Here is a 26,405-nt window from a genome sequence, read left to right on the forward strand (position 1 = left end):
GACAGGTTAAAGAGTTGCTCCTAGATTTAGTATTTTTTTTAAAATCAGTACCTATGTTTTTGCCTACAATTTATGAACAGCAGTCATTTAGCCTTCACCAGCCTTAATGACAAGGAGATTTATAGGAAGGCAGAGCCCACATGAGCAAAGTGACATTTTATCTGCAGCTTTGCATTTTAAAGGGACAGGCCAATCTGAAAGCGAGTCAAATCGTTTAAATTCTTGTATTTGAGAATTAACCCAAAAATAACCTAATTAGCTCACTAAGTTTGTAATTCGGAGCTTATTAACAGGAATACAATACAATCTTCCACGAAACATTAATTTCTTCTACATGTTTTAGCAGTTACACTGGACTGTTTTGACAAAAACTGGATTGGGGCCTATGTGCTCGATGCTGTGAACATGCTACGCATCTGAGACATGGGATAGTAAAGAACATGTGCATTGATCTATAATAAAATCATTACTCAGTTTGAATTAATTCCTCTGCAGGATGGCTACATTAAATCTGACAACCTTTTTCATTTATACTTGCAGTTCAGACAAGAGCGTAGTATTTAGTTATTCATATAGGGCTATTCAGTGTATGAGTCGGTGATGTAATGATGCTTACTGGAACAGTGCCTGAATTCCAGGCGGACATGTGCACCCCTAAATTTATCCACAGGAATAGGAAGCTTCAGCAGCTCAGCCCATCTGGGACTGTTGTTGTGATAAAGCACAAAGGAGTGGTGCTCACTCACTGGAGTTTCTCCAGATCCCAGTGAAATGCAGTCCTGTAAGAGGAAGGAAAACGGTTATAAAGGTCAAGGAATTATGATGCGGTTACATTTCTGCACAAAAGAAACCAGAACAGAATCTAATAAACTAGCAGAATTCAGACGGTCATATTGACAGGAAACTGATTGTAGAAAGCATCTGATCACAGATATGAAACAAACAAGTTCATCTGATATTTTATTCAAAGAGAAAAAGACTTCAAATTTTATTAGTGTCTATTTATTGTTAACCCTTTTACTGAGTTAAGGAACAACTTATAAAAGAGATCACATCCATCAAAAATGCAGAGGCAATCTTTATAGAGGACTAGTTGAGGAACATAGCTTATTAAAACAGATAGATGTTGCTACAATAGGAGAGAAATTAACCTCCATTTTAGATTTAATAATGAGTAGTAAGCCTGAATTAGTCAATAACTTAACGGTACAAGAACACCGAGCTAACAGTAACCAAACTACGATAGAATTCGATATTCGGTTTGAGAGGGAGAAGGGTGAGTCACAAACCAAAGACTCAAATTTAGGTTAGGCTGACGTTGGAGGGACGAGGCAGAAAATGACCATAATAGACTGGGCAGAACTACTAACTGATAAAACAATGGATAAACAGTGGGAGGTGTTCAAAAAAGTATTTGGCAGAATACAAGACCTGTACATACCCCTAAAGGGCTAAAGCTCTATTTGTCTAATATTAAAAAGGTAGAAATGTTGCCCGGCAGCAGATTCACAGAGGGACACAGAGAGGCCCCAAAGCCTGGCACTCGATTTAAACCGCCCGGCCCAAAACAGCCCTGGCAAAGCCGGGCTCCCCCCAGCTAGTATAAAACTAAAAGGGCTTATACGAAGGCAATGAATAGTAGAGATCCCGTGGACTGGTAGAGACAAAAAGAACAGCAAAGGCATACAAAGAAAGTGGCAAGAGCTGCAAAAAGGGAATACGAGAAAAAGCTTGCAAGGGATATCAAGGACAACACTAAAGGGTTTTACAAATATATTAAGAGAAAGAGGGTGGCTCAGAGTAATGTGAGCTCTTTAATGACAGACACAGGTGATATTGTAATTGGAAATCAAGAAATGACAAATTACTAAATAGCTACTTTGTATTGGTCTTCACAGTAGAGGGTGAGGATAAAATACCAGAGATACAAGCAAAACTAAAAATAAATCAAGGGACTAACTAGTTCAATATAAGTAAAAACATGGTGATGAGAAACTCTTATTAAAGATAGACAAACTTCCAGGACCCAATGGTTTCCACCCCAAGATATTAAAAGTAATTGAGGAAATTGTTGGTGTTAGTCATGATCTTCCAAAACACACTCGATTCAGGAATTGTCCCCTTGGTTTGGAAAATTGCCAATGTCACTCCATTATTTAAGAAGGGTGAGAGAGATGAACTAGGAAATGATAGGCCTATTAGTCCAACGTCAGTTGTGGGGAAGTTACTAGAATTTGTTATTAGGGACAGAGTGACTGAGCATTTGGACAAATATGGGTTGATCAGAGAGCCAGTACAGATTTGTAAAAGGTAGGTAATGTCTAACAAACCTAGTTGCGTTTTTTGAGCAAGTAATTAACGTAGTAAATAAGGGAGTGCCTGTGGATGTTATTTATATGGATTTCCAGACGACATTTGACAAGGTTCCACATGAGAGACTATTGACAAAAATGAGAGCACATGGAATTGGAGGCAACCTATTGGCTTGGATAGAGAATTGGTTAGGAGGTGGGAGAAAGAGGCCTCGATTTTAACTGACCCGTGGAGTCGGGATTGGAGACGTGCGGGGGGTTAAAATCCCGAATTCGGGGGTCCCGACACCATCCTGCCCCAAACCCGCCTCCATGTAAGTTTCAAAGGAGGCGGGTACCCGCCCCACACTGGGATCCACCTACCCGAGGCAGGAAGGGATTAGTGACAATTAACTGCCTGTTAACAGGCAGTTTTTAGCCTAATCCCTATTTTATAGCTTGAATTGTGGGATTCCCGACAGCTCCAAACCACGTCAAGTTAGAGTTGTCGGGCCGTCGGGTTGAAGGACTTGGAGGGGTCGAGATGTCGGTGTTCAGGTGAGTGATGGGTGCATGAGTGCAAAGGTAAGTGTGTTTGGTGTGTCTAAAGTGTGTAAAGAAGTTTAAATCACCTGTACTTACCTTTTTAGCCTTCCTTCCTCTAGGTTTCAGGAGTCCATCACCTAACCGGCACAGAAAGCAGAACGGCTGCGAACTGTCAAAAGTGACAGCCTGCAGCTTTCTGTGCCGGAGAGATTTCTAACTGAGTCTGTGTAGAAGGACTCAGGTTAGAAGTAAGACTGTCAGTGTTCGACAGCTTCAAATAACTGTGAAACACTGATATTTCATCTGTCAAAACGTCTTGACAGATGAAATTTCAATCTATGACGTCACCTGTTGCTGGGTGGCCCTTAATTGGCCTGCTGAGCCCGCTAGGCGGGCTCAACAAGGTCAATCAAGTTAAGATCGCGTGGATTGGCTGCATCTCAATGGAGGCGGGACTACAACCCCGAAAGTTGTAGTCCCACCTCCCGAGTGAAAATCACCCCGAGAGAGTCAGGATAATGGGTGTGTACTAAAATTAGCATAATGTGGTGGTGTCCCTCAGGGATCTGTACTGGGGCCTCAGTTTTTCACTAGATTTATAAATGACTTGGATGAAGGAATAGAGAGCTGTATATCTAAGTTTGCTGAGACACTAAGTTAGGTGGCACAGTAAATAGTGTTGATGGGTGCAGAAAGTTGAAAAGGGACATTGATGGATTAAGTGAGTGGGCAAAACTGATGGCGTTCAATGGGGGAAATCCACTTTGGACCCAAGAAAGATAAGTCAGAGTATTTTCTGAATGGCGAAAAGCGAGGAACTGTGGATGAGCAGAGGGGTTTAGGGGTACAAGTACAGAAATCACCAAGAGTTAGTGGACAGGTACAAAAAATAATTGAAAAGGCAAATGGAATGTTGGCCTTTATCTCAAAGGGGGCAGGAATACAAAGGGTGGAAGTGATGTCACAGCTGGACAGAGCTCTGGTTAGACCCCATCTGGAGCACTGCATTCACATCTGGGCACCACACCTCAGGAAGGATGTCATGGCCTTGTCAAGGATGCAGCGGAGATTCACCAGAATGATACTGGGGTTAAAAGGGTTAAATTATGGGGACAGATTGCATAGACTAGGCTTTCATTCCTTTAAATATAGAAGATTAAGGGGTGATTGAATTGAGGTGTTTAAGATGATTAAAGGAATTGATCGGATAGATAGAGAGAAACTATTTCCTCTGGCGAGAGAGTCCAGAACAAGGGGGCATAACCTTAAAATTAGAGCTCGGCTGTTCAGGGGTGATGTCAGAAAGCACTTCTTCACACAAAGGGTAGTGGAAATCTGGAACTCACTCCCACAAAAAACTGGCGAGACTAGGTCAACTGAAAATTTCAAAACTGAAACTGATAGATTTTTGTTCGGTGTGGGTATTAAGAGTTACGGAACCAAGGCGGGTAGATGGAGTTAAGGTACAGATCAGTCATGAACTAATGCAATGGCAGAACACACTCGAGGGGCTGAATGGCCTACTCCTGTTCCTATTTTCCTATTTCTTCCTTCCTCTCTCCCTCCCTTCAAGCGAGGAAGCACGTGGCTTCTTCTGCTGGGTATGATAGAGAACAGGAAGCCATTGTGTAGGGAATTATGGGCACGAAGAAAGCCCCATGATTCCCGGGCACAATACACAGCGGTGCCAATATATTCATCAGCCGTGACACAAAACACTTTCTTCCCCCAAAACAGACTATTGTGGCTGGACTTCTGTGGTAAAATATTGTGCTTAAATTGTTCAAAAATTGCAATACTAAATAATAAGGAAAGAACCTTTATTTACCTTTAGGATCTGCCCCTCACTATCTAAAACATACATGGTAACATCCACATTCCTGGCCACACTCTTGCCTCCTTTCTCATATTCCCCTCTCTCCAGTGTTACATACAAGTCATTTCTGATGTCACCTGGGTAAACAATAGAAAATATCCAATATTAAGAAATACATTTTATCAAGAGATAACTTTTGCTCCAATTTTCTCTGTCTCAGTGATGAAGAGCTTGGATTGCATTTAGCACTTCATAGTGGGGCTGCTATCTGGAGCTCAGTGGTGGCGAGGAGGAAATCAAATTTGTCTCCAACAGTTTCATGGAACAGCACATTATCAGACCAAGGTGTCATCCATAAAGCAGTTTCATTACATACATGGAACTGAAAAGAATTACATTTGAGACTGAAATGTAATCATGATAAACAGTTATTAATGAATCTTAGATACATTGAAAACACAGTCTGTATGTAAACATTGTGAGCATTGTACCTCCAACCCAATGTCTCCTAAATGCGGCAACCTATTGCAAAGGAAAAATGTGCAGGGCTAAGGGGAAAGAGTAGGTGAGTGGGACTAATTGGCAGCTCTTTCAGAGAGCTGGCACAGGCTCGTTGGGCCGAATGACTTCCTTCTGTGCTGTATGATTCTACACATGAACTTAGGTTACACTCCCAGATACAGCAGGAGTCCTTGGTGCCCCCTTAAAGAGGATATTCATGTGTGAATCGGTAGGACATTCCATTGTATAGAACCATACAATACAGCAAAGAGGAAGGACATTCGTTCCAAGTTTTCTGTGAGCGATCCAAAACTAATTCACAGCACTGCGCTCTCCCCACAGCCTTGTATCTTTTTCTGCTTCAAATATTTAACAAATTTTCGCTTAAAAGCTATCCTCCCTGTCCATGTGACAAAGCATTTCGTGCTTCAACAGCCATCTGTATGAAGAAATTTCTCCTAACTTTTCTCCTCGCTCCTAATTTTAAATTGATGATCACTCATCACCAACTCCCCAGAGGAGATAGTATTTCACGAATTCACGATCAAAACTCTCCATAATTTTATAAACCACTATTACATCTGCCTTTAGTCTTCTCTGCTCCAGTGGAAATAGTTTCAGTATCTCAAGTCTCTCTTCATAACTGTAGATTCCCATCCCTGGCATCATTCCAGTCAATCTATGCTGAATGCTCTCTATGGCTTTAATGTCCTTTCTGTAATGGAGTGCCCAAAGCTGCACACAGTATTATAAATGTGACCAAACAAATAATGTGTATAAATTCATATTTACTACTTCACTCTTGTACTCTATGCTCCTACTAATAAAACCACAAATTCCCATTGGGCTTTATGACTTTATCTATATGCATTTAACATTATGCATTTGAATCCCTGGGTCTCTTTATTCACCAGCACCTTTCAGGGTCTTTTCATCAATTGCACCACATCAGTTATTTACTCGACTTTAGTTCCTGGAACTAAATCAAGCGATGCTTCTTTCCTTGTTGGACTAGAAACAAACCGATCTAGGAAGCAGTCCTGGATGTATTCTAAAAAGTATGCCCCACTTTGGCCATGACAGTCCTCACTTGACAATTTTCTATTGGGTTTGGCTTGACTGCGATCAGGAGTGAGATCGCTGCTGATTCTCGCCCCAGCCCCCTCCCAAGCTTGGGCAGTGCATTGCAGCACCATTGTTGCTGTTCTCGATGAAATCATTAACTTCGCACAGAGCAGGGACAGAGCCCCCCATCTTCCTGCTCTCTATATGCCACAGGATGCAGTTTATTTACCCGTTTAGCTTTGAATGCACACATACAACAACAACAACTTGTATTTATATAGCACCTTTAACATAGTAAAATGTCCCAAGGTGCTTCACAGGAGTATTGTAAAACAAAAAATTGACACCAAGCCACATAAGAAATTCAGGCAGATGACCAAAAGCTTGGTCAAAGAGGTAGGTTTTAAGGAGTGTCTTAAAGGAGGAGAGAGGTAGAGGCGGAGAGGTTTAGGGAGTGAATTTCAGAGCTTAGGGCCTAGGCAGCTGAAGGCACGGCCACCAATGGTTGAGCGATTATAATCAGGGATGCTCAAGAGGGCAGAATTTGAGGAGCGCAGATATCTTGGAGTTGTGGGGCTGAAGGAGATTACAGAGATAGGGAGGGGCGAGGCCATGGAGGGATTTGAAAGCAGTGATGAGAATTTTGAAATCAAGGCGTTGCTTAACCAAGAGCCAATGTAGGTCAGCAAGCACAGGGGGTGATGGGTGACCGGGACTTGGTGCGAGTTAGGACACGGACAGCCGAGCTTTGGATGATCTCAAGTTTATGTAGGGTAGAATGTGGGAGGCCAGCCAGGAGTGCATTGGAATAGTCAAGTCTAGAGGTAACAAAGACATGGATGAGGGTTTCAGCAGCGGATGAGCTGAGGCAGGGGCGAAGACGGGCGATGTTACGGAGGTGGAAATAGGCGGTCTTGGTTATGCCACGGTTATGTGGTTGGAAGCTCATTTCAGGGTCAAATATGACACCAAGGTTGCGAACAGTGTTTTCAGCCTCAGACAGATATTAGGGATGGAGTCGATGGTTAGGGAACGGAGTTTATGGCGGGAACCGAAAACAATGGCTTCGGTCTTCCCAATATTTAATTGAAGAAAATTTTTGCTCATCCAGAACTAGATGTCGGACAAGCAGTCTGACAATTTAGAGACCATGGAGGGGTCGAGAAAAGAGGTAGCGAGATGGAGCTGGGTGTCGTCAGTGTACATGTGGAAACTGACGCTGTGTTTTCAGATGATGTCGCCAAGGGGCAGCATGTAGATGAGAAATAGGTGGGGCCAAGGATAGATCCTTGGGGGCACCAGAGGTAACGACACGGGAGTGAGAGGAGAAGCCATTGCAGGTGATTTTCTGGCTACGATTAGATAGATAAGAATGGAACCAGGCGAGTGCAGTACCACCCAGCTGGATGATGGTGGAGAGGCGTTGGAGAAGGATGGAGTGGTCAACCGTGTTAAAGGCTGCGGACAGGTCGAGAAGGACAAGGAGGGATAGCTTACCTTTGCCACAGTCACAAAGGATGTCATACCTTCTGTGAACATTTAATTCTCTTTGTTATAATGCAAAAATATAAGGATAGCATTATCCAAGAGAGGAGCAGTTTCAATGCACTCCCACACACAAAGTATGTCCCAGTTCTGTTTTCATTTAAAACCACCTACACAGTTGCAGTGATAACAAGAGAGTCCACTGCCCTCTACTGGTAGAAGTTGTTAACTCATGATGACAATGAATAAACATCCTGTTTGTATGCATCGTCCCCATCTCTAATTTTCTTCTCCAGCCCCACAGCCGCACCACCACCCCACTCCCAGAGATATCTGCGCTCCTCTCATTCTGGCCTCTTGAGCATCCCTGATTTTAATCGCTCATCCATTGGTAGCCATGCCTTCAGCTGCCGAGGCCCTAAGCTCTAGAATTCCCTCCCTAAACCTCTCTGCCTCTCTTTCCTCCTTTAAGACACTCCTTAAAACCTACCTCTTTGACCAAACTGTTGGCCATCGGCCCTAATTTATCCTTATGCAGCTCAGGGTCAAATTTTGTTTTATGATACTCCTGTGAAGCTCCTTGGGATGTTTTACTATGTTACAGGAGCTATATAAATACAAGTAGTTGTTGTTGTTGCCAACTATCTTCAAGTCAATTTAGTTGCATAATAGGCATGGAGTTCAACACTGAAATACCACTATTATAGCAGGACATATTTGTTTTTTAAAACCGGTTATCACTCCTCGAAGGAAACCTTCAGCCTGTTGGCAACTATTTTCGTGATGAAGCCAATCAATGAATACCTCCAAGGAAGTCCTGTAAATTGGCATCCAGGATCATTCGGGTTTCCAATCAAGAGGCATTATAATCAATAAAACATAGTTATACCCGCTGATTGCAGTATAGGAGAGCATTGAATTTTGACAGCTTGTGTTCCTCTTGATTTACATCCAGGACTCATTTGGTGATTGACCTGGTCATCAATGTGACTGGGATCAATGGACCTGGTCATCAATGTACCTAGTCATCAATGTGACTGGGATCGATGGACCTGGTCACCAATGTGACTGGGATCAATGGATCTGGTCATCAATGTGACTGGGGTAGCATCTGATGCTCAAGATCTGAAATGGAAGCTCGCTAGAAGATGGAGAAAAATCAAGTATAAAAATCTGTCCTACTATGTATAGATTTTATTTTCAGAATATCTGATTGGGGGGAGTACTTTCTGTTGGAAGTTTTGTCCCACCCTACTGGAATTGGCTCCTTAAATGTTCTCAGAATAAAATGAAACCGTTTACTTTCTTTTACCCGAGTGAGTGTGGAAATGCTTCTGCCATCTTGAAAGGGTGAAGAAAAGCAAAGGCCTCCTCCATTGCTTCAGCTAGCGATTCCTAATGCAGGAAGTGCTCACAAGAGGGAATTCCTAACCTCAGTCAAATATCAGAAAAAGCCAATATTATTGCAATATAGTTGACAAAGACTAGGCAATCTGCATACAGCCTCTAGCAACAGCAGCACTGTCCAACAGCAGGGGTGTAAATGGAAAGTACCAGTCACTAATGAGCCAGAGGCAAACTGGCATTTTTCAGATGAGGCATTATACCAAGGCCCTGTCTGCCTGGTCAGATGGACATAAAAAATCCCGTGGCAGTAGTCACAGAAAAGCAGGGAGTTCTCCTAGTCTGCTGAATTTGAAAGCAAGTCAACCAAGCATTAAAAAAGCTTTGTTAGAGTGCCTCATATTTCTTTCTGCTTCTTACTTCACCTAACCTTTCACATAATCTTGAAACTTTCCCTTACTCAGCTATTACCATTTTAAAGATTTATTTCCTGTGGCTAAATTCTAACTAAGTTAATTTAGGCAAATTTATTTACAGAAATTCCCACTAACGGAGCAGCAAATAACTATTGCAACACTACTGAAGTGCACTGTCCAAGAGGAGAAACAAAACATTAAACCATTATGTGAGCTACCTTTCAAATTACCCATGGTCATATGAAAGCTTTGGAAGAACAGATCTTATTTAACACGATTACATTTTGATATTGGGTGAAGAAATTAACTTTCTTTAATGTTTAATTAATCTTTTCTGAGGGAAATGGTGAGGAAAAAGAACTGAAGAATTATACATGCAGAATTTTAAAAAATCATACCTGTGCTGCTGTCAAAAAAGTGCTAAAATATGTGCAATCAAATGACTATAATACATATTAAATGGACCAAAGTAATATGAGCAAACAAAGGGTACAGAAGCTAATCGATATCACAAATGTATTACTCCTCACTAATAAACTAAAAACACATTCTTTCCTTAAAACCAATATAATTTCCAAGCTACTGACAAATATGCCATTGTAAGGGGACAAAAATGACTTCTTAGAATTAAAAGTTAGAAGAAACTATAACTTCTTAGAATCACAATTAGTGGAAACTAGAAGGCTGATAAGTTTGTCTCCTATCCTTGCTTAGGAATATAGGACCCAGATAAGACAGGAACTGTAAAGCTAATAAGCTGGTCTTTTGTCCTTGCTTAAGGTAAGGCAGGACATACAGATTCTCAAAGCATGATGTAAGCACCTCCTGGCCAGAGCAGCAACAGATAAATTAGCCCGCGAATGCTGTAAAGATTGGTTCACAGAAACACTTCAGCAACCTCCCTGATAAGGAGCATCAAATGGACACAGCCCTTCGCCTATTCTGTAGACCAATCAATGATTGTAGAAGGAGGGTGCACGCCTCAAGTTAGGGTATAATTGCTGTACGTATTTGATACTCGGTGGAAGAATCCTTTCTCTGGGAGGAGACTGAGATTTTCCCCATGCATATGCTTGAATAAAGATTGTGAAACTTATCCAAGGTGTCTGTCTGGTGAATTCGTGGTTGCTACAGGGCAAGTGTCGACCCCTTATCTCAGGGGGTCCGCTTGAGAGGAGAGAAGACTTCTCTTTTACCCAAACACCACATCAAGGGAAGACACTTTCTAATGCGAGCAATTAAAAAGGTTTTGTAAATCACACTTTGAATGAAAACCCAGATGAAAAGCCGAAGCTTTATTGCAATGTTTTTAAAGCAGCAGGTCTATTGCTGTAATAAGTGCAATCTTTTCTCAGTGCACAATATGATCTCAGTTGTACCCTCAATACAGGTCTCGGGGCTGCGATTAAAATGAAGCATTTTTGTTTTAAGATTTAGCTTATTATTGATTTATTTCTTTCTATCAGTCACAGTACATAAAGGTAAATAACAGTTTTACACAAAGAAGAATGTTTCAGTTCAATTGCGACACCCTGCAGCCATGATCGGTTAGTTTGTCTGAAAAACAAGTGTTTGGGGAGGTGGTCCTGGCACCCATTTAAATACAAGTTGGTAGCACACTCGCCTCTGAGTCAGAAGGTTGTGGGTTCAAGTCCCACTCCAGGGAATTGAGCACATACATCTAGGCCGACACTCCAGTGCAGTGCTGAGGGAGCGCTGCACTGTCACAGGTGCGTCTTTCGGATGAGACGTTAAACCGAGGCCCCGTCTGCTCTCCCAGGTGGACGTAAAAGATCCCATGGCACGATTTCGAAGAAGAGCAGAGGAGTTATCCCCGGTATCCTGGCCAATATTTATCCCTCAACCAACATAACAAAAACAGATTATCTGGTCATTGTCACATTGCTATTTGTGAGAGCTTGCTGTGCGCAAATTGGTTGTTGCATTTCCCACATTACAACAGTGACTAGACTTCAAAAGTACTTCATTGGCTGTAAAGCGCTTTGAGACGTCCGGCGGTCATGAAAGGCGCTATATAAATGCAAGTCTTTCTTTTTTTCTATGATTGTTCAAATATACGTTTGGTAGCTCCTTTTTGAATTTAAGGGACAGTTATTTAAATTCACAAAGCTCATTAATGTTGCAAAGTATTTCTTATCCGGTCATTTTCCATCCATTATATGGAATGGAAAGGAAAATCAGGCAGGTGTATAATGGACAGCTGATCGCATAACTTCATAGTTGGTGAGAAAAAGGGAAAAATAACCGCTACACATGAAAATGAACTAAGTGCAGTTCAGGACAAGTTACAAACTTAGTAGCATTAACACTGCATACTTTTTTTTGCAGTAGTTATTGTGTGTTTGTTCTATTACTGTTTAATACAATTATTTGGCAGTTTCATCACTCCACCATTGGTGGCCGTGCCTTCAGCTGCCTAGGCCCTAATCTCTGGAATTCCCTCCCTAAACCTCTCCGCCTCTCTCTCCTCCTTTAAGACGCTCCTTAAAGCCCACCTCTTTGACCAAGCCTGTCCTAATGTCTACTTATGTGGCTTGGTGTCAAATTTTGTTTGACAACGCTCCTGTGAAGTGCCTCGGGACATTTTACTATGTTAAAGGTGCTATATAAATGCAAGTTGTTATTAAAGCCTAAAATAAGGTCTAGTAGAGTGTTATTCTGCTATCTTCCAAAGGTAAGGAGGATCCCATGAAGATACAGGATAGGGCCAGTAGGTAAGGAAATCTGTTTTTTAAAAAAAAAAGTTCTTTGTTTGGTTTTTCGGCACACCGTAATATTTGGCAAGTGAAAACAGTTTCTGCGATGGAGGGAACTAAAGCCTATCCACGGGAGCAGTCTGAAACACAGAATCCAAAAATATCTGGAATGAAAAACAGTAAAAAACACAAAATTGTCATAGCTGCGTCAGATTGTTCGGGAATGACACTGATTTAAACATAACATTTCCATTCCAACAGTTAAAGAAACAGATTGTTAACTGACGGGATGACTGGGCCATGATTCCCCCCCAAGTCCCATCCCCAGAGTGAATAAAAGCTACAGATAAAATTAAGCGCATTCAGGAAGCATGACACACACAGTAAAAATAGGTTTCACTGGAGCTTTTGCAATAAAATTCAACGTTGGGTCCTCTATGGGTTGGAAGTACGAGACAGATGGAGAAGCTCCTACTTCCTTTGAGGAAAATTAGATCACCAGTAGATAGTAATTTTCACGCAAGAATTTTCCAATTATCTTTAGCTCAAAAAAATCATTTCGGTTAAACTGAATTATCTGACAAAATAAAAACACTAAAGTGGTCATTTGGGAAAACAGAGTCGGTGATAAAATTGTACTACATACTTTGGTGCGTGTCTGAATGGCTCATGAAAATTAAATCAGAAGGCTGAACACAATGCCTAAAATGTAATTCTGTCAGTTTTCAGAAGTGCACCAATACAGCACTCAAGGCAAGAGGCCATTGTTGAGCCAATAGAAAAGAAAAACCTCACCACATTCTCAGCATGTCCCAAAATGATTTACAATCAACGAATTACTTTTAAAAGTGCAGTCACTGTTGTTGTGGACACAACAGCCAATTTGCACGTAGCAAGCAAGATCCCACAAATTAAATAAATGACCAGTTGATGAGGGCAATGCGGTGGATGTGGTATACTTGGACTTCCAAAAGGCGTGCGACAAAGTGCCACATAATAGGTTTGCCAGCAAAGTTGAAGCCCATGGAATAAAAGCGACAGTGGCAGCATAGATAAGAAATTGGCTAAGTGACAGGAAACAGAGAGTAGTGGTGAACGGTTGTTTTTCGGACTGGAGGAAGGTATACAGTGGTGTTCCCCAGGGGTCAGGACTGGAACCACTGCTTTTCTTGATGTATATTAATGACTTAGACTTGGGTGTACAGAGCACAATTTCAAAATTTGCAGATGACACAAAACTTGGAAGTATAGTGAACAATGAGGAGGATAGTGATAGACTTCAAGAGGACATAGACAGGTTGGTGAAATGGGCAGACACATGGCAGATGAAATTTAATGCAGGAACGTGCGAAGTGATACATTTTGGTAGGAAGAACGAGGAGAGGCAATATAAACCAAAGGGTACAATTCTAAAGGGGGTGCGTGAACAGAGAGACCTGGTGGTATATGTGCACAAATCATTGAAGGTGACAGGGCAGGTTGAGAAAGCGGTTAAAAAAGCATATGGGATCCTGGGCTTCATAAATAGAGGCATAGAGTACAAGAGTAAGGAAGTTATGATGAACTTTTATAAAACACTGATTCGGCCTCAACTGGAGTATTGTGTCCAATTCTGGGCACCGCACTTTAGGAAGGATGTGACGGTCTTGGAGAGGGTGCAGAAAAGATTTACAAGAATAGTTCCAGGGATGAGAGACTTCAGTTGCGTGGATAGACTGGAGAAGCTGGGGTTGTTCTCCTTAGAGCAGAGAAGGTTGAGAGGAGATTTGATAGAGGTGTTATAAATCATGAGGGGTATAGATAGAGTAGATAGAGAGAAACTGTTCCCATTGGCAGAAGGGTCGAGAACCAGTGGACACAGATTTAAGGTGATTGGCAGAAGAACCAAAGGCGACATGAGGAAAAACTTTTTAATGCAGCGAGTGGTTAGGATCCAGAAAGCACTGCTTGAAAGGGTGATGGAGGCAGATTCAACTGTGGCTTTCAAAAGGGAATTGGATAAGTACCTGAAGGAAAAAAAATTGCAGGGCTACAGGGAAAGGGCGGAGGGAGTGGGACTAGCTGAAGTGCTCTTGCAGAGAGCCGGCATGGGCTCGATGGGCTGAATGGCCTCCTTCTGTGCTGTGACCATTCTATGATTCTATCTATTTTTGGTGATGTGGGTTGAGGGAAGAACGTTAGTGAGTACACTGGGTAAACTCCCGTACTCTTCCTTCAATTACTGCCATGGGCTCTTCCAAATCCACTTGAACAGGTGGATGGGGCCTCAGTTTAGTTTCTCATCCAGAATACAACATTTCCAGCAATGTTACATTCCCTCAGTACTCTGCTGAAGTGCCAGCCTAACTTACATGCTCAACAACAACTTGCGTTTATGTAACAATTCGAACATAGAAAAGCTGCCCAAGGCGCTTCACAGATGCATATCAGAAAAAGTTTGGCCAAGAGGGTGGAATTGAAGGAGAATCTAAAAGGAGAAGAGGGACATGGCGAAGTAGAGGTTTAGGGAGGAAATTCCAGAGTGTGGGGCCATCAAAGATTTCGTCTGACGAAAAGTCATCGACCTGAAAAGTTAACTCTGTTTCTCTCTCCACAGATGCTGTCTGACCTGCTGAGCATTTTCTGTTTTTATTTCAGTTTTCCAGCATCGGCAGTATTTTGCTTTTGTCGTAATCAATTGTGTTAGTCAACGGTTTTGTCAGTAACTTACACAGCGCCAACAGGGATAGATATCCTGCTAGAATGTGCATTTTTTTGTGAATTTGCAAATGTAAAATGCAAACCTGCGAGGTCTTGCTTTTTTTTTTACAGCTGATTTTACCCATTTGAATTTGGTCTGTTTAGAATGAGAATTGACAGACAATTGTGAAACTTACACATTTTTGCTGAGCTGACAAATTCATCACAAATTCAAGTTCATTAAAATAGTGGAGCAAAAATCTGGCTTTAAAAATAGCTAGCACATAAAATAGAAACCTTTTGCAGCTCTCCTCGATTCCAAATTCTCTGATCTCCCTGTCTTTAACCCTCACCACCCCCGCCAACACCCTCCCCCCAAAAAAGATGATATCGGGGGCAGAGGCAGGCCTGGAGCATTGGGTGCTGGCATGAAGGGGGAGGGAGAGCACACGCCCCAACAAGATAATATCTGCATTTAGAATCATAGAATGGTTACAACACAGGAGGCCAGTCGAGCCTGTGCCGGCTCTCTGCAAGAGCACTTCAACTTGTCCCACTCCCCTGTCTTTTCCCCGTAACCCTGCAAAAATTTTCTCTTCAGCTACTTACCCAACTCCCTTTTGAAAGCCATGATTGAATCTGCCTCCACCACATCAGGCATTGCATTCCAGATCATAACCACTCGCTGCATAAAGACATTTTTCCTCATGTTGCCTTTGGTTCTTCTGCCAATCACCTTAAATCTGTGTCCTCTGGTTATCGACCCATCCGCCAGTGGGAACAGTTTCTCTCTATCTAATCTGACTCGACCCCTCATGATTTTGAACACCTCTATCAAATCTCCTCTCAACCTTCTCTGCTCTAAGGAGAACAACCCCAGCTTCTCCAGTCTATCCACGTAACTGAAGTTTCTCATCCCTACAACCATTCTAGTAAATCTTTTCTGCACCCTCTCTAAGGCCTTCACATCAAAACAATATAAAAGGTTTCACCCACCTACTGAAACAGCTCTCTACATTTGCCTACCTCTTGACCCGATTAGTTTTACCGCTGCCCACTACAGAATTACAACCACCAGAGGAGCGGAAATTCTCCTCTAATTCTTTTAGCCAACTCACACTAACATTTCTGTCAAAGTTAGATACAGTGGCACTGGTTCTTCAGCACAATTCGCCCGAAATCGGCAAAACCAGTGCAAAAGATCACTGGATTTCAAGCACAAATTACATTCAGCGCAAATCAAGTTTCCACAATCTTATGCTCTAGTTTTAAAAAAGTGGGCTTACAGCCAGCCCCGCCCACAAATCTGACCGTGCCCCCCAGATCAAATTAATCACCATTGCAAGTTTCCGCTAATTACACTTGGTTGTGGGCCTTTGAGGAGGCTCTTGTAACTAAGCTGGTGCTTTTGGGTGCAAGAACACTAATATGCACGTTTTAAAAGCTTTTGAATATATATTTTTTTAATTTACTAAGAAACTGACTATTGTATCTGAATATAACTAACAAATGGTTCTGTATAGTTTTTTTTTTTTTTTAAAGTCATTTGCACCAACAAAATTAGCTGTAACTATCCCATCCCAAATAAATGACTTAGGAGTCAAAGAATGACGTGGCAGTCATTTATGGTTACCCAAGGAACTTGGTAGTCAGCATATAATACTCTCTATAAACACAAGAACTACGAAAAGATCTTAACGTTTTGAAAGCAATGTATTCTCAGAAAAAACATTTACAAAGAAAGACTTGCATTTATATAGCACCTTTCTCGACCCCAGGTCATCCCAAAGCGCTTTATAGCCAATGATGTACTTTTGAAGTATAGTTACGGTTGTAATGTTGGGAAACATGACAGCCAAATTGTGCACAGCAAGGTCCCACATACAGCAATGAGATAATGATCAGATAATCTGTTGGTTGAGGGATAAATATTGGCCAAGACACCAGGAAGAACTCCCTTGCTCTTCTTCAAATTGTGCCATGAGATCTTCTGCGACTACCTTGGAGGGCAGATCTGAAAGATGGGACCTGTGACAATGCAGCACTCCTTCAGTACTGCGCTAAAGTGCCAATCTCAATCATCTGTTGAAGTCTCTGGAGTGGGACTTGAACCCACAACCTTCCAACTACCACCGAATCCCATTAAAATGTTAGCCTTTTTCATTCCTGGGTGTACATATTATCCAAGTAATGCAAAACCTTTAAGCTGACTCTCAGTAGTGAAAAGGTAAATACTTCATGTGAATAATTTGCAAATTCCGTATGGTCATTTGTTACACTTTGCATAGCTGGAACAAGAAAAAAAAGTATAACGTTTTAAAAATTCAGATAATTTACCTTCAAAGAACTTGTGATTACCACAAGCCAATTTGTGGAGAAAGAAAATAAAGTGCAACAATTCCTAGAACTGTTTCGGCATTATCCACTCATTGGTGTTTTTCAAGCCTACCTGGCATTATAATGTCCGAGAAGCCCAATTTTCTGGTTATAGCAACACCTCTTGTGAACAAAACTGGGTACTCTCTCCGGATCTGATCAATATCTCCATGCAGCAGCTGTAGTGCAACAGACAAACCTTTAACAAAGAACAGACACATAGCATGTTGAGGTTTTATGGAGATTGGCTTACTCCTTGAAAGAAAATCTTCTGCAATAAAACAGGTGTTACAACCAGCTAGAAAAGAAACCTGAAACCTAATGGATGCACAATGATTTATGAGGAAAACAAACTGTTTCTATCAGGATTATGCTTCAATTAAGATTATAATTGTAATGGAAATCAGCAGGAATGATGCATTGAAATTGTACACTTGGATGAAGTGCTTATCACACTCCGTTATACCACATGTTGTGTACTGCTTCTATTGCTCCTTATGAAGTTAATGCCGATTCTTGAGTTTAATGTTTACGAAAGGTAATATCTACATTAAATTTAGCTTTGAAATTAATTCAGCAAAATATGATTCTATCTCCCTTACAGTCCCAATTACATGAAAGAGCATCATGACCAAGTATCTCATCCAGGGTGTAATTGCTTTTTAATTTAGTCCAATCAATCTAGTGCTTTTGAAGCATATTACTGGGGACTAAATCCATCAAAACATGCTTGTCAGAAGTTAAAAAGTCTGATTTTTATATACTTACCAATACAGTGCATGATTGAACTTTGACAGAAGACCACACTATGCTCAGACAAGATCGACAAGATCTGTGGTCCACAGCCATTCTGCACTGCAGTCATAACAACATTGACTAACATTGCATTAACATAATGCAATGCTACATCTAGCAATGGAATAATTCACACTTTCTTATTCCTTGAAACTGTATAAAATAAGCAGCTAAGGGCATATCGGGTGGTGCAGCAAGTTAGAACCCTGCCCTTTGCCCTCCAAGATTGGGTTCTGGATCCAATCCAGACTGATATGCTTAAAGTCTTTGCTGGTTCCAAGAGTCCCACGTGAAATTAGTTTGTGTCTAACCATCTTCTACAAGGGGCAAGTCTACGGCACAAAATTGGCATTATAGACATCCAATAAGGTCTGTTGGTATTGAAAAATGAAAAGCCCATGGCAATGCACTATTGAATGTTATTTTGCGGTTGAGAACGTATCTAGGCTTTTTGTCTTACCATGGAGCCTTGCTGGTCACTCAGAGTTTAAATCAATGTTCCCATTAATTTTCATATAATGCAAGCTCTGCATAGTAACATATCTTGGGTGTTCCAATTTAGGATTCATCCATGTATGAGTTAACAGCCATTTCCAAACCTCTGGATCCACAAGCCATATATGGCTCATGGGTCTTAGTTTGGATACCCCAGGGTTACAGCTTATTGTAGGGGCAGAGGGGAGTTATTTTTATTCTGTATCTGGTCATGCTGCAAATCCCCAAGAAATATATGACACTGGGCACCAAAAGTAGTGTATTCCACACTCATGATATTTGCCACAGATGAGCACAAAGTTCACCCCCAAAAAATCTAGAAGGCAAGAAAATGAAAATGGGAAATTAAGTTTTTCAATGATTTATACTTAAGACTATATAAATATTTGGAAATTTACGTGCAAAAAGCAGTGGAGGTCTGGGTGAGACTGAGGTCCATTACTGCATTGACAATTCCGGTCAGAAATTCTGCAACCAATATATATTAAGTCAACAGAAAATGCTGGAAATACTCAGCAGGCCAGGCAGCATCCGTGGAGAGAGAAACAGAGTTAACGTTTCAGGTCTGGGACCCTTCATCAGAACTGGAAAAAGCTGGAGATGTAACAGATATTAAGCAGGTGCAGAGCCGGGGGGGGGGGGGGGGGGGGGGTGGTTGTTAGGAGGGGAGGAAGAAATAGAAAGAACATCCTGTACTTTTGTAAGAGGCAGGAAAGATAAAATGTTGCAAATGGGAATGGCAAAAATCATACTGCATGAAAAAATGGGGGCAGGGATAATTATCTGAAATTGTTGAACTCGATGTTGAGTCCAGCAGACTGCAAAGTGCCCAATCGAAAGATGAGGTGCTGTTCCTCGAGCTTACGTTGAGCTTCATTGGAACAATGCAATAGCCCGAGGACAGAGAGATCAGAGTGGGAGTGAAGCGGTGAATTAAAGTGACAGGCGACCGGAAGCTCAGGGTCACCCGTACGGACTGAACGGAGGTGTTCCGCAAAGCTGTCGCCCAATCTGCGTTTGGTCTCCCCAATGTAGAGGAGACCACATCGTGAGCAGCGAATACAGTATATTAAATTGCAAGAAGTACAAGTAAATCGCTGTTTCACCTGGAAGGGGTGTTTGGGGCCCTGGACAGTGGGAAGGGAGGAGGTAAAAGGGCATGTGTTGCATCTCCTGCGCTTGCACGGGAAGGTGCCAGGTGAAGGAGCAGGGCTGTTGGGGGTGATTGAGGAGTGGACCAGGGTGTTGCGGAGGGAGCGGTCCCTTCGGAATGCTGAAAGGGGAGGTGAGGGGAAGGTGTGTTTGGTGGTGGGATCACGTTGGAGGTGGCGTAAATGGCGGAGGATGATCCGTTGAATGTGGAGGCTGGTGGGGTGAAAGGTGAGGACAAGAGGAACCCTATCGTGGTTCTGGGAGGGAGGGGCAGGGGTGAGAGCAGAAGTGCGGGAAATAGAACGGACACGGTCAAGGGCCGTGTCAACCACGGTAGAGGGGAATCCTCAGTTGAGGAAAAAGGAAGACGTCAGAAGCACTAGTATGGAAGGTGGCATCGTCAGAACAGACGTGGCGGAGACGGAGAAACTGGGAGAATGGAATAGAGTCCTTACAGGAAGCGGGGTGGGAGGGAGTGTAGTCCAGGTAGCTGTGGGAGTCAGTGGGCTTGTAGTGGATGTTTGTTGAAAGCCGATCGCCAGAAATGGAGATGGAGAAGTCAAGGAAGGGAAGGGAAGAGTCGGAGATGGACCATGTGAAGGTGAGGGCAGGGTGGAAATTGGAAGTAAAGTGAATGAACTTATCCAGTTCAGGGCGAGAGCAGGAAACGGCACCAATACAGTCATCGATGTACCGGAAAAAGAGGTGAGCAGTATGATTTTTGCCATTCCCATTTGCAACATTTTATCTTTCCTGCCTCTTACAAAAGTACAGGATGTTCTTTCTATTTCTTCCTCCCCTCCTAACCGCACCCCCCTGGCTCTGCACCTGCTTAATATGTTACATCTCCAGCTTTTTCCAGTTCTGATGAAGGGTCCCAGACCTGAAACGTTAACTCTGTTTCTCTCTCCACAGATGCTGCCTGGCCTGCTGAGTATTTCCAGCATTTTCTGTTGTTATTTCAGATTTCCAGCATCTGCAGTATTTTGCAATTATATATTAAGTCAAGCTATTTTGTTGATATTGCCCACATAGCATTCACTAAATGAAAGGATGGTTTAAAAAGTTAAAAGAATTACAAACAAATGAAGCTACACATTATTTTTTTTTTTAAATACTAGGAAACAAGTACTTTCAGTACTGGAACAGTTAAAATCTGCTGGGTGTTGAGGGATAGAACTGTAAATTATTTTTCAGAGATGCAACAATTACCAGGCAAGCAATTTCCAACTCAGAAAGGTGTAACATTGTTTAAAAAAAAGAGAAGGAAAGAGATGCAAGTTCTGACACTCCAGGTGATAAACATGCAGATTTAAAATCAGCAAAACTTTGGGCACCTGTTCCACAAATGCAGAACAGCATTCTATCCGATTACAGATAAGATTTTGCCAAAATGGGCTGGTACATCTTCTAACCTAACAATTGAGGTCTGGTACAGTTTCAAAGCATATTACAAAATGAAGATTGAAATAAGGGATTCGGAATACTTAGATTATTGCAACACAGATCCAAACATTTAGCGAAACTGATCCAACAGTCGTGGACTTGAGCCACCACAATGGTACGTGTACAAAGCTCATGCGATATGAGTCTGATATTAATACCAGTCAATCAGAATTTATTTGTTATTTGTGCATTAAAGTAGTTTTGAATTCTGAATTAAGAAGTCACCTACTTTAAAACTACTGTAAGAATCAGATTTACATTGTAAGCCTTAAAAAAAAAAGTGCAAAAGTTTGATAGATCTTTCTGCTGCTTTACTCTTCATTTACACTGCAATTGGCTTTTTGTAATCTTTGCAGAATCTATTTAGTGTTTAGTCAAATGCACAAATAGAACAGCAACAACACAACTATTGCCGAGAACCCCTTTACTGTTTTACCTGGTCGATCAGAACTGTGAGCTATAATTAAATGGAATATTGTTACTGAAGGAAGAAAACAGCAGTAAAACTCCACACCTTGTGGATCTTTCTCCCAGACAGTGTCATCATTTGGAACACTGTCCCTCGTATACAAGTTTAAACAGTATTTTTTGCCATTATTCTGCCTTCCCCTCTTCTCCTTAAGGCATTGACTCCTTGCTGGTACATGAAGGTATATTATGTGATCACCATTGTTGGTTGTGTTAAATATTGGGCAATGGCAGAGGTGCTAGTCAGGATTTCAACTGGAGATCCCAATGCTAGGCCTCCATCCATGGTGCGACACACATTTTGCAGCATGACCAGATACAGAATAAAAATAACTCCCCTCTGCCCCTACAATAAGCTGTAACCCTGCAAAAGGCAGGGGAGAGAAGCAATGATATGCTGATGAGCATACGTGCAAACTCCCACGATTTTTGCATTAATTTCACCAGTATAAACCAGGTTGTGCAGGGAGGCCTGTTCTTCACTTAAAAGAAAATCTGTCATTTTTAATCATTGGAAATGTAACTGTAATTGGAAATTTGTGGTATAGATTATTTTCATGGCTTTTTTTTTTGGACCAGTCATTATTGCAGGTTTTGGGTCAAGAGTTTTGGCCGAGATGTTTTCAGTTATATCACTGCTAATTTACAATTTGGGCAATCCAATTGGAATCCCATTATTTCTGTGTTGGTTAGAGGAAGTGGCGGGTGAGATTAGATCTATAATAACTGCCTACATCCACCGTTACCCAAGAACCTGTATCTACAGGCAGAGGTATACCTACACTGGCGTCTCAGAGATGGGCAATCTTTACATATATACATTAGTATATGGCTACTTTTATTTGATTCTGGTGCTTCTCCTTGGTGACAGGGTACGATGTGTGTGCTGTAAAGCTCAACCAGTGAGGGTAGAAATTGGAATGCGTTGCGCCCATTTTTTTGGCGTGTAAAACAAGCGCAAAGCATACCAATTTAGCAGCCAATATCAACTTGTGAAGCTTATGATCACAGTGCCCTATTTTGTATTTTAGCGTGTTCAGCTTTCGTCACAAGAATTATTTAAGTTTTAGAGGAAACTTGCAGTTTTGCTGGAGTGATTAATGGAATTATTGCAATTCCAATTTTCATCTGTGACACAAATACCCAGTCTTCCACCAACGCAGGAATCTAATGTTACAGAAGATACAGCAGCAGTGAAGCATGAAAATGTGAGAGGTGCAAGTGATTTTCTTAAGCAATTAACAGCTGGTATCTCAAAAGACAGTCCCGAATGTGCAAAAATAGCACAGCACAATATAAAGCAGCATGTCTTAATGAGAACAAAACTTAAAATGCTTCAGTAACAATTATATTGATTATATATTAAGGTTCATATAACAATGGAAGCAAAAGAGGGCACTAAAAATACATCTTGCCCCAGGCAGGAGGACTGTTATACACACACCATCAGTACTTCCAGGACAGAAGAAAGCATTGCAACAACGATCTTAAATCATCACTTCATTCTGCAGATTAATACTTCAAAATAGAAACCAAGGTCGACTAAACTCAATCTGGGAAAAAATGAGCAAAATAAATTATAGAAATATTCCACTTCACAGCATTTGGGGAACTCAAAGGGATAACAGAAAATTCTACTGCATTATAAACCCAACATTCGCCTCAAAAAACGGTCGAAAGTGGTATGAAGAGGGCATGGGGAGAGACCAGGGCAATGTGGCTTCTTCAGTGGTGGGCAAAATATGGCCTGGGGGCCATATCCAGTCCGCCAATTCATTCTATCCGGCCCGCTGGACGGAACAGAAATAGAACGCGAGCTGGAGCTCGAGCTGCACATTAGTCGGAGTTGAGTCATGGCTGCTCATCTTGATGACTCTTTTACCAAAGAGACCGATGCTGCTTCTTTCCTCTCCCGGTAGCCAGAGTATGACAGCAGGGGGGGGGTTCTCATCGCCGTCTTAGACACAGGAGCAGATCCTGGAGCACAAGGACTCCAGGTAATGGCACGTGATTGTAGTTCAGACCTTGTGAAACTCCTGTACTCAGCACACTAAAGAGAGAACACCTCGCGTCGGAGGCCCTGCAGACTCGAGCTGCTCTGTCAAACAGCCACGTAGACTTTCAGTACAACATATAATCGATCGATCAATCATTTCATTCATTTAGTAACAGAAGATTTTACTATTTTACGCTACATTTTATGTATTCAAGATAGTATCTGACTACTCTCCGAATTTATGTTTATAAATTATTGGGAGGGTAGAAGTGGGAGTGATGAATGATCAACACTATGAAGTTGGCCTGTTTCAAATTTACCAATTTAACACTTTGCTCTCACCAATGACTGTTAGTGGGGTTATTAATTCTTGCACAATTATTCACTCGTTTTAGTATTATCCCGTTAATCAGCATAGTGGAAGCATAACTAAATGGTCCTGGGTATATTGGACATTGCAGTCAACTTTTTAAATTTAAGCTCTTTTTTCCCTGTACCATGAATAATTTAAGTTTATTGTAATGACTGGAAGAGGGTTGTAGAGATTTATGTCGTTGGCCACTCCCAGTAAGAAATAGCACTCAGAAGAAATGTGTATTATGTGAAAGTCCGCAAACTCTATAGGAGTCTTGGCTTTTCGCAGGAGGGATAGTACGTCGACAATGAACAAGCCCAATTTGATATAATAACAGAAAATGCTGGAAGCACTCGAGCCCAATTTGATGGCTGATCTGGGGTGCAATTTGCGTTATAAATCATTTTCCGAGTCACCTAATTATTTCTTAGTGAGGTTTCAAAGGCATCAAAGTAGCACTTCCATGTGGAATTTTTAAAGGTTGTATAAATGATTTTATCCTTGATTCTGCCTTATGCCTTGTTTATAATTGCCAGTGGAAGCAGAATTGATCTCTCATTTTCCACTATAAGAATGAATTTAGACCATTTGGAATGAACATACTTTTCACTGTATCATGTTCATTAGCATGTTAATAAGTGTTGTTATTTTTATTAAGTGTGGAAACGACGTGAAGGGTTCTTTATACAATTAATGCCAGAACAAATTTTAATGGTATCTGTTGTTAACACAATTCATTTTGTGTGTAAGGCCTTCAACAGCTCACCAAAACTTGTTAAGTGGCCCTCCAGCCCAACTAATTGCCCACCCCTGGACTAAGTGGATAGCGGTTTCAGATAGCCAGCAATGGCGCAAATCATCGATCGCCCTCCTTCTCTGCTGTAAAATAATTTGGTTCTATGATTCTGTGCAGCAGAGAAGGCTAAGGGGCAATTTAATGAAGGTTTTTAAAACTATGAAAGGTGTTGATAGGGTGAATAGGGAAAGACTCTGGTTGCGATGAGAGGTCATTAATTTCAAATCAAAATCAACTTTTATTGTCATTGTTAGTGCACAAGTGCAGTACAACGAAATGTAGGCTTGCGGCTCCCGAGAGTGTACATTTAGATTAAGACATTTAAACATTCAACATACATTTGGCTTGTAATACATTAACATAAACATAACCATAATAAAGTGCATTGGCAGATGTGCAGGCTTTAGAGTTTATTTGTGGAGTTCAGTAGGATGACAGCCCTGGGAAAGAAGCTGTTCCTAAATCTGGTCGTACGGGTGCGAATTTCAAATGGTCACTAAAGAATAAGCAGAGAGATTAGAAGAAATGTGTTTTTGCAGAGAGGTGTTGGAGCATGGAATGCTTTGCCATATGAAATAATTCAGACAGAGACTATTGCAATTTTTACAGGAAAAGTAGATAAGCATTTGAAATGGAGGAAGCTGCAGGGCTATGGGGAGACATCAGGGCCGAGGGATTGGCTTTGGATTGCTCCAGTTAAGATTCAGCACCAATGCAATGTGACGCCTTCTACGCTGTGAACTTATAATTCCCTATCATTAGAGGATGCTGGAAATATGCAGTATATCAGGCAGCTTCTGAAAGTGGAAGAGTAGTTAATGTTTCAATTACTAGTCACATTTGTGTGTTTTTCACACAACAAAACAATCCAAGGTGCTTTACAGGGGTGCGGGGGGGGGGGGGGGGGGGGCGGAGGGGAGGTGCAGTAGACACCAAGCATGAAGGATGAGAAAAGTTAGGGGATGCAATGGATGGCTCAAAGGGGTATGCTTTGAGGAAAAGATTTGTCAAGGTGAAGGAGTTTAACAATAGTATCCCAGCACACACGGTGTGGTGGATGAAGGTTCTGCCACCAATGTTGGAGTGCGTTTGTAGGGATGCATAGTAGACAAAAGTCTGAAGACTAGAAGGTGCAAAATGGACATAGGATTGGGGACAATTACAGAGATAGGGTGGAGGAAGATCTTGGAAAGATTTGAAGATGAGGACAAGAATTTTGGAGTTGATAAGTTGGGGGACAAGGAGCCAATGGAAGTCAGCAAGGCCAGGAGTAATAGGTTTCCAGGATGACGTGAGATACAGGATCCAGGCCGCAGATTTCTGGATGAGCTGGAGCTTGCATAGGATAGAACAGTAGAGCCTGGAAGAGTGTTGGAAAAATATCAAACATGGAGGTGATGAAGGTGTGGATCCAGATTTCCATGCAAATAGGAATAAGATAGAAGCATAGGCAAGCGATGTTCTGATAACAAAAGTAAGCAGTCATGATGATGGAACAGATGCATAGTTTGAAGCTCAACTCAAGGTTGAACAGAATCCAAGGCTGCACACCTTCAGATTCAGCATCAATGAATAGCAGGAGAGGAAGTTGGAATCAGCACCAAAGGGTTGTACTTTCTGATCTACTGTGCATCCTCCACTCCACCACTGGAACTGAATAGAATGA

General features: G+C 41.7%; 1 protein-coding gene across 5 annotated transcripts in view; it reads right to left on the minus strand.

The window, feature by feature from the left end:
- LOC147106218 (dedicator of cytokinesis protein 4-like) overlaps nucleotides 1-26,405 on the minus strand; it is a 398,161-nt gene that overhangs the window by 183,264 nt on the left and 188,492 nt on the right. For all 5 annotated transcript variants that reach the window (XM_086009128.1, XM_086009130.1, XM_086009127.1 and 2 more), the window contains exons 13-15: nucleotides 17,310-17,435; nucleotides 4,666-4,790; nucleotides 617-779 (exon numbers count right to left, since the gene is read on the minus strand). In XM_086009128.1, coding sequence (XP_085865254.1) covers nucleotides 617-779; nucleotides 4,666-4,790; nucleotides 17,310-17,435 — 414 coding nt within the window. The remainder of the gene's footprint in view (nucleotides 1-616; nucleotides 780-4,665; nucleotides 4,791-17,309; nucleotides 17,436-26,405) is intronic.

Source organism: Somniosus microcephalus, chromosome 16, assembly GCF_052327205.1.
Source record: "Somniosus microcephalus isolate GS21.2 chromosome 16, FLI_Smic_1.0, whole genome shotgun sequence".
In the NCBI taxonomy this organism is placed as follows: Eukaryota; Metazoa; Chordata; class Chondrichthyes; order Squaliformes; family Somniosidae; genus Somniosus; species Somniosus microcephalus.